This window comes from Raphanus sativus, unplaced genomic scaffold (assembly GCF_000801105.2).
Source record: "Raphanus sativus cultivar WK10039 unplaced genomic scaffold, ASM80110v3 Scaffold3944, whole genome shotgun sequence".
In the NCBI taxonomy this organism is placed as follows: domain Eukaryota; kingdom Viridiplantae; phylum Streptophyta; class Magnoliopsida; order Brassicales; family Brassicaceae; genus Raphanus; species Raphanus sativus.
Window position 1 is genome coordinate 1 of NW_026619248.1, and position 9,193 is coordinate 9,193.

Below are 9,193 nucleotides of genomic sequence, written 5' to 3' on the forward strand. Positions count from 1 at the left end.
ACGATCTAAGAAGCTTTATTTGGAACCACTAATCAGTGGAGAATAACCAGGAAGTTGAATAAATCTCATAAGTGTTGTGAGCAAGAAGATATGCCACCTTCTATCCAGATGATTCCAGATTACACTACAACAAATATGTGTATTATTAGCATCCGAAAAACGCTATCATATCGTTTTCATAGCGTTTCGAAGAACGCCGTGACAGCCGCAGCTATAATAGACCCCCCTCCTAGCGTAGCGTTTTTCGCGTGCTGTAACAATTTAGAGATATTATAGCATTTTTGCTTTGTTATATTAAACTTATTTATAGCGACTGGTTTTAGCTATTTTAAATATTTATGTGGCAGTTTCTGTGTGCTATAAAATATTTTCTTATGACAATTATTTTTTGTCATGGATTACGTTTTTGTAACTCAGTATTTTTGATCCTGTAATAGCAATGTACGTAAGCCATTGGAAAGTTTAATACAGCATTTTTCTCGTGCTGGGAAGTTTATATTCATAGCTAACACTGAATATACGATTTTTTCTATATTGACACATTTGTTGGTTTGATTTACTGAATTTTGTTTATTTTTTGGGTTATTGAAATGCAAAATATTGGAAAAAGGAGAAATGAAAATAAGATTTTTTAGTAATTGTAACGAAAATAGAAATATGGGAAAAGCATTATGATGCTGACAATTGATTAATCATATAGCAAAGAAACACATACATAAACAACATACATAAACAACAATTAGTAATGACGGCCAGACTTGTTTCGTGAGGACTGTCCTTGTGCTTGTCGTATGTGTCTCATAAGAGACGAGTTTCTGAACATTGGGTCGATGTCTTCTTCAGGTTCCTCAATGTGTGTCAAGTAGCCAAGAGAGCGTCTGTACTCTGCTCTGGTTATCTCCTCCACATCATTCCCGCCCCTGAACTCTGCTCTGGTTATCTCCTCCACATCATTCCCACCCGAGGACTGTCCTCGTTGTTGTTCTGTGTTGAGTGCTTCTTGTTGTGGTTTTTGTTTTTGGAGTAGTTGTGGTCTCACTCCAGATGCCGGCAGAGCACATACGATGATCTTCCTTCCTTCCATTAGAATTCTAGACTGTAAAGTTAACACAAGTTAGAACTGTAATTGATATTTGATTATGAATATCTTAACTTAAAATGAAAACTTAACAGTAGTTAGATAGATCTATACGGTTACAATACACATAATTTGAAGAAGAAATAATAAATCGAAGATGATATTTGAAGAAGAATAAATGGAAATCGAATATCTCTGACCTTTGAAGAAGTTCCAAACCCAGATCTCTAAGGCTTCGAATCTTTAAGGATCTGTTAAGAGTTGTTACCTTTTTAATTAGAGAAATGTATAATAATCATAAGGATGAGTTAAATCTAGGGTTTAGGCGTTAGAGGGCGCAGACCTATTGATATGGATGAGTTCGATGGAAACCCAGAGAGTGAAATCGAGGTTGCTTAAGAGAGATTCATGGTTGTTTGAGATGGAATGGTGATGTGTAGACAGTGATTAGTGGTGGGTCGAAGTGGGCTCGTGGTGGCACAGAGAGAATTGCGGTTGTTTGAGATAACTCTGTAACCTAGGTTGCGGTGGAGAAGGAAGGAGATAAAAGACAAAAACAATTGTGAACCGTTAGATTAACATTTACGAACGGACATGATTAGAATCCTTGCCTTAAAATAATCAACCAATAGGAAGAGAGGACGAGGATAGATGGATGGTGGATTATGGGCCTTTGATCTTATATCAAATCGATGGCTACTAAAAAAAGAAGAGAAATTATGTTTCTGGGTATTTAAAATTATTTTAAAAATATGTAAAAAAATTGTAAAAATTTATAATCATGATTTTAAAATATAAATCTAATTTTAGCATCAATTTGTCAAAATATAAACCACAAAACACTTTAACTACACCAATATACCCTAATCCTCAAACTCAACACTACATATGCTAACACTTTCACAACAAAGATAATGTGGAAAGGGGAACTACATCATATGTTTTGTGATTAACATATCATTTTGTCTTAGTGTGTGTTATAGCATCTTGAAAAAGACCTGAAAACTATAAGTGGAATAAACCTTAAAAGAAATCTCTAAACCTAATCACAAAAAAAACATGAGAATCCTAACCCCTATCATTACCCTAAATTGAAAATAGTGATTTTCTAGCTGAACCAACAAATGGACATTTAGTTTATTGGGCTTTTGTAAAATTGAAATGATAAAATGGATCAAACACAATAACATAAAGTCTTAATTTAGTAAAATCATCCAAACCATACATAGATTAAATTTTTCAACCGAGTACATGAAAAAGAGAAACACACGAGTCATTGAAATACAAAGCCATGTTCTGAAACAGCAAAGAACAAGAACTTAACTAAACAGGAAACACCAAGTCACCATGCTCCTTTTGGTCTTTTGTCAAACCTGTAAATAAAGACATATAACCTTAGTTTTTTACATTTTCATACGGATGCAAGAGAACATGTGAGAAAGAACGCAAAATAAACACAACTCTCACCGTTATAATTTTATCCTCTGGCCAAGCAAGACAGCTGCCTAGTGCATCTTCCATATACTCGATCTCCGACGAAGTCCTCCACACAGCTGCATCTTTCACCTTGACAACATCCACAAAGACTCTACAAGCACCAAGCCCCAATGCCTGAAAGTGGACAAGATGCTCAGGATTACTCGAAGACCATCGTCCTTCAGCGACGACGACATTGTTTCCAGATATATCCAGCAGCTGGATTTTTTGATTTGGCTTGAATTTGTTACGCTGGAATCACACAAAGCAAAATCGAAGCCAAAATTCAAGCATCATCCCAGAACAAATCAACTAATTGAAGAAAAGAAAGTACCTCAGATCTGCGTAGAGGAGATGCTGGAGTAAATGGTTTCTTAGGAGCTGGTGGTGTTAATGGAGACTTCTGATTCTTAGAAGATGAACTCACTGCTTTAGAATCTGATTGTTGACGACGAGGAGAATCTGTCATATCCGATTCAAACACAACGCAATTTGCAGGCCATGCTACATAACAGTTCATAAAATCCTCCATAGTTGTCTTTCCTACAGTAGGCCTCCATATGTATGCCGTTGGGTTTAGGACCTCATCAACATAAACTTTTACTGCATTAGGACCAAGAGGGAGTCCATTGACCAATGATTTTGGTTCTTTTGTCTGCCATCGGCCTACAGCAACCACTTCCTCCTTCTTTATATAGTCCATGAGTTTGCATTTGTTAACTGAACCTGTGAAGGGGCTCTGCCAAAGACAACAAAGACGGGATAAAAAGGACTCAGAATCATACTCATGTATAGAGAGAAAACATAATCAGCTACAGAGGGAGAAGAAACTTAACGTTAGGAGCATTGTCCTCTGGAATGAGACCTGCTGTTGCAACAATACAGTGATCAGAATGCCATGCAATCATTTCGCCAACTGCATCCTCCAAAGTAAACATATTCTGTGCAGGGCGCCATAAAAAGGTGTCTGCTTTTATTGCAGTTTCAACTAAAACCTTCACCGCGTGAGGCCCTAAAGGAATCCCATTAACTAACTCATCAGCTTCAGCTGAAACCACCCTTCCCTCAGCAACTTTCACATCGACAGAAGCCCAGTCAACCAGATAACACTTGGGAAGTGATCTGGTATTATTTACACTCTACATGAAGAACAAGCAATGTCAAACCAATTCATATATACAATTCCATAGATAGAGTAAGGCAGATGAACTCAATTCATACCTGGTTTTCACTGACATCAGTTGCAGGTCCCTGATTATTCATTCTGCGAAGGGCCTTCTGTAAATCATTAACCTGTTCCTGCATGTACACCTGTTTTTGTTCCATTGCAGCGATATAGCTGTCCTTAACCTGTAAACAATTCAATTTGGTCATGCTAATGCCTCTGCCCATCGCCCGCAACCGCCCAGGTTGATCAGGTCCCAATATCTGAGATAGCATATCATGCTTTGGATTCGTTGTCGTTGAATCGGCATGACCCTCAAGTTCGATCTCTGATGCCTTTTTCTGGAAAGACATTAAAATTTCAATAACCACAAAGCAGCAACCAGCCAATCCAACTTCTTAGAAGCAATATGAAAGATTAAAACTTACAATCTTTTCAGCTGCATTAACATTGACAGGAGTACCATCCTTCTTTGTTCGTGATTTCACCCAAACTCGTAGCCTCGACACTTTTGATGGATCTTCGCTAGACTTGACCAAATCTTCTCTCAGCCTGACCATGCCTTTACGGCCGCAGGTGTGAGGAATCTGCTTCTGTCTTCTTTCTTTGTAAGAGTCGCTGACAACCTTAAAGGCTTGACTGGTCTTATCTCTGACAAATTTACGCCATTCAGCTGTAGTTACATTGTTTGGTTGCAGGCTCATCCTAGCTTTAATAGTTGGAGCTTTCCTAACAGATGTTACCAGACGTGATTTGGATGCTCTCCACAAACATCCCATCTGTTTAAACACAGCAACCTTTTTGAAGTCTTCGTCCAAATCAAACCTCATCTGCAGTCAGCAATGAGACATATTAAAATACAAGTTAAATGGATTGGAAGTAAAAGTAAAAAAAAATATGTTTACCTCAATAGATTTCCAAAGAACAGTCTTGATTTCTTCACTGACTTGTCTCCAGTTATCAATGATCACCGGCACATGTTCACGTACTAAGGGACCCAAGTAAGAGGATAACAATACTGAACCTGGACCACAGGGATCCCCCATATCTGTGAAGTCGACATGTTGCCGTTCATTTGGATCCTTGGCAATGTGTTTCATCTTTGTAGGTCCTCGACGTCTTTTACGTTGTGATGTACTAGCTGTGTCAGTCTGAGTCTGCACTCCATCAGCTCCAGCAACAGCTTCCTCTTCTTCCTCCATTTCGTTCTGATTCTCCTCCCCCAAGTCTTGTGCTTCTTCCTCCATTTCATTCTGAATCTCCTCTCCCAACTCCTGTGCTTCTTCCTCCATTTCATTCTGATTCTCCTCTCCCAACTCCTGTGCTTCTTCCTCCATTTCATTCTGATTCTCCTCCCCCAACTCCTGTGCTTCTTCCACCATTTCATCTGAGACTGCTCTGGTTGTTATATGTTCGATGAATTGCTCTTCATCTGCAACCTCCATTTCTACATCTGTCTGCTTCTTCGCACGCTTGGGCACACGCTTGGGCACACGCTTGTTCCTCTGGTTTCCCATCTTAGTTCACTCCTGCTGAAATAGAAAAGAGTTGGTAAGTATGAAAGAAAATCAGATGTAAGAAACAAACAACAAACAAGAATTAGATACTTCCAAAACACAAACAAACAACACGCAAAACACACTCAAAGCAACTGATCAGAAATAGATAATTCCATAACACAATTCACATACACAGATTCCTGCCCATTATCTTATATCCCACCTTCTCCAATAAACCAAAAAAATCAGATTATGGGCAGGAATCTGGAATCACAACTTCTCCAATATAAACAAAAAATCAAGTTATGGCCATCAACCAAAAAATCACAACTTATGGCCATCATCCAAAAAATCACAACTTCTCCTTTTCAAACATATATTCCTTCACAGTCAGCTCTGGCATTTCTAGATTCATCAACTAAATCATCAACATCCATGGCCACTACTGCTGGCATTGGACCAACATCCAAATGTCCATCCTCAGCATCTTCCTCACGGTATCTTCTTGTAGGCCCTCTCATAGCTACATACCAACTTGATGACTCATCTACTCTTGAGTAAAAGACTTGCTTTGCTTGTGAGGCGAGGATGTATGGATCTCTAGCATAAGCCATTTGACTTTGGTTGAGGTTCACTAGTGTGAAGCCATCTTCTACCTTGACTCCGTTACCTATATTTGCCCACTGACAGCGAAATACAGGAATGTAAAATGTATTGTAATCGATCAGCAGAATCTCCAACACTCTGCCATAGTATGTTACCAAGTCAACCATCTGCGAAGTATCTTTTGCACTTGATCTACACATAGCTGTTGCCTCATATAGAACACCACTGTTCTGGCTTTGTCTGTCAACTGAAATCGTGTGGAACCGCAGACCATTAACTATGTAACCAGTGTAAGACCTAGAGCTAACACGAGGTCCGTAGGCCAGCCATTTGAGTGTCTCGTCGTGATGGTCTGAGCTAATAGGTATCTATAAAAAGATATGTTGTGTCAATACATATGTATAGCCAAAGCCAGGAAACTAAATTGTTGATCATATTATGAGAACTACCTGCTCTTTTAACCAAGAAGCAAATTTCTGTGAATGCATTCTCCATAATATTGTTGCATCACGTCTACATTTTTCATTAGTGTCTTGTAGATGCTGTAGATGCATGCTTCAAAAGGATTCAAACAGAGTATTAGCAACTTAATAAACTAACAACCCGCAGTAACTACAAAACAAAAAGTAGCTTTGAAAGACTTACTCCACATAAGGTTCGACGATAGTCATATTCTGAATCACAGCAAGATGTACAATGCTCATATCCTTCTCAGAAAGAACACAACAAGTGCCAGCAGATATTGGACGACCTTCAAGAATAGAGCTACTCTCATACTCAGCGTTTCTATCAGGTTTCTCCTCATAACCTGTTGTTTTTTTCAAGAACTGACTGCAAAACCTAACACATTCCTCTGCGAGATACGCTTCAGCAATACAACCCTCTGGCCTTGCAAGGTTTCTGACAAAGTCTTTCAGCACCTTCATGAATCTCTCAAATGGGTACATCCAACGGAAATGAACTGGTCCACATAACCGAGCTTCCCTGCCTAGATGAACTACCAAATGCACCATTATATCAAAGAAACTTGGAGGAAAAAAACGCTCAAACATGCAGAGTGTTTCCACAATTTCCTCCTCCATTGCTGTAATTTTGTCTACATCAATTACCCGCTGACAGAGATGATGGAAGAAAGCACAGAGGCGTCGAATAGCTATCCTAACACCTTTAGGTAATAACCCTGTCCAAATTATAAATGGAGAAGCTGTTGCATCAGGACATCTAAATCTTGACTAATACAAAGTTTAAAGACTCAGTTGATACCTCTGATAGCAACCGGAAGAAGCTGTTGCATCAATACATGGTAATCATGTGATTTCAACCCTGATATCTTAGATTCTTCCAACTTCACACACCTTGATATATTTGAGCAATAACCATCCGGACCTCTGAAGTCTGATAACCGCTTGCAGAATAATTTTTTCTCTTTGCTGGACAGAGACCAAGGAGCTGGAGGAAGGTATGTTCTTTTTCCACGGGGTTGAGGATGTAAATCCTTCCTAATGCCAAGCAGTTCTAGATCTTTCCTCGCGTTAAGACCGTCTTTAGATTTTCCACAATGCAACAATGTTGCTATAAGGCTTGCAGCAACATTTCTTTCCACGTGCATAACGTCTAAGTTGTGTCTTACCGGTAGATCCTATACAAAACAAACAAAGATAATAGTGTCAAAGAAAGGTGGTGACTGCACAGGTCATAAAAACTGATATCTCTTCAGATTAGAAACATACCTCCCAATAAGGTAACTTGAAAAAGACTGACCGCTTCTTCCATCTAGATAGCTCTTCCTCATCAACTGCTTCTTCCTCTTCCTCTTCCTCTGAATCACTGGATTCATCATCCGTATTGGAGTCTGATCCAACCGTCTCATTAATCTTCCTCTTCCTTCCAGTTACTTTCACTTTTCCAAAATCATTCTTGTAGTTTCTGAGTATATGACTTATGTTATGACCACTCAGAATTCTACCTTTTTTCCCATGCTCTGCTTTCCCATCAAACCAAGCTTTCTTTCCTCGATAAGGATGTGTGGGAGGAAGACCTTTCCGGTGGGACATATAAACGTGCTTCCTGCAGTTAGTCAACCACATCGTGTCTGTGTTTTTCCCACACACTGGACAACCCATTTTCCCCTTTACTTTGCAGCCTGCGAGATTACCATATGCTGGAAAATCCTGAATGGTCCAGAGAAGCATTGCTCTTAATGTGAAAGTCGTGTGGCTGACTGCATCATATGTTACCTCTCCTTTCTCCCACAGGTGGTTAAGATCCTCTATAAGCGGTTCTAAGTACACATCAATGTTGTTACCAGGTTGGGTTGGACCAGGAATGAGCAACGACAACATGATGTTCTCCTCCTTCATACACTTTTCAGGTGACAGGTTGTAAATGACAAGCAAAACGGGCCAGCAACTGTAGTTCACATTCTTCATGCTGAAAGGATTGAACCCATCAGTGGACAGCCCAAGCCGAAGATTCCTTTCTTCAGCGGCAAATGAAGGATATCTGTCATTCATCTGATCCCAAGTTACAGAATCAACCGGATGTCTGCTTTTCCCATCAGTGCTTTTATTACTAAAATGCCACCTTAAGTCCTTTGACATGTCCTCTGACCTGAACATCCTCTTCAGACGTGGGATTATGGGAAAATACCTAAGAACTTTCTGTGGAATACCTTTCTTTACATCACCTGTGCGCAAGTTACTCTTCCATCTTGATGCATTGCATTTCGGACATTTGTCTAACTTCTCAAACTCCTTTCTGAATAGACAGCAGTCGTTCACACAGGCGTGTATCTTCTCATAACCCATATCAAAAGATCTCAAGAACCTCTTTACTTCGTACAAGGACGTGTGCAAGACATTATCCTTCGGTAGCATCTGTGGCAAAGTCTCAAGCAACAGATCAAAGCTTCTATCAGACCAACCATTCTGAGTCTTTATCCTAAAGAGTGAAACAATAGCAGAGAGCTTGCTGTGGTTACCACAACTTGGATACAGAGGTGTTTCTGCATCGGCTAGCTTAGCAAGAAACTCATCTTCTGCCTTATCTTCACCTTCAGCAACCTCACTTAAGTCACCATGCCTTAGAAACTCTTCATCAACATACGCTGCTGCTTGGTATAACCCTAAAATCTCATTGCTCTTCTCACTTGCACTGCTTCTGCTGTCAGTCCCTGATATTACTTCTCCATGGTGATACCAATCCTCCCTCATTTTGTAACTCAAATCCATTCCCCTAGTTACTAAATGATCCACAATAACACTGGCTGAGTGACGATCTACGTTGCGACAGTCAATACATGGGCAGATGATCAACTCAGACTCTCGCAAATCTGCAGCAACTGACCTCACAAATTCCCATGCACCTCTC

The 9,193-nt window shown here is 39.7% G+C and overlaps 3 protein-coding genes across 3 annotated transcripts; all 3 read right to left on the reverse strand.

Moving 5' to 3' along the window:
• Positions 1-2,269: 2,269 nt before the first annotated feature.
• On the reverse strand, positions 2,270-5,244 carry LOC130507047 (uncharacterized). Its single transcript, XM_057001757.1, has 7 exons — positions 4,625-5,244; positions 4,148-4,549; positions 3,776-4,060; positions 3,391-3,693; positions 2,889-3,293; positions 2,546-2,806; positions 2,270-2,451 (listed from the first exon to the last, which is right to left on the reverse strand). Exons 1-7 carry the CDS (start codon positions 5,234-5,236, stop codon positions 2,446-2,448), a joined length of 2,274 nt encoding a protein of 757 aa, XP_056857737.1. The 5' UTR covers positions 5,237-5,244; the 3' UTR covers positions 2,270-2,445.
• Positions 5,245-5,585: 341 nt separating this feature from the next.
• Positions 5,586-6,906, reverse strand: LOC108834514 (uncharacterized). Its single transcript, XM_057001759.1, has 3 exons — positions 6,470-6,906; positions 6,274-6,379; positions 5,586-6,192 (listed from the first exon to the last, which is right to left on the reverse strand). The coding sequence occupies exons 1-3, from the start codon at positions 6,904-6,906 to the stop codon at positions 5,587-5,589; spliced, it is 1,149 nt and encodes a 382-aa protein (XP_056857739.1). The 3' UTR covers position 5,586.
• A 170-nt stretch (positions 6,907-7,076) lies between these two features.
• Positions 7,077-9,054, reverse strand: LOC130507048 (uncharacterized). Its single transcript, XM_057001760.1, has 2 exons — positions 7,555-9,054; positions 7,077-7,463 (listed from the first exon to the last, which is right to left on the reverse strand). Exons 1-2 carry the CDS (start codon positions 9,052-9,054, stop codon positions 7,077-7,079), a joined length of 1,887 nt encoding a protein of 628 aa, XP_056857740.1.
• Between the last annotated feature and the right edge of the window lie 139 nt (positions 9,055-9,193).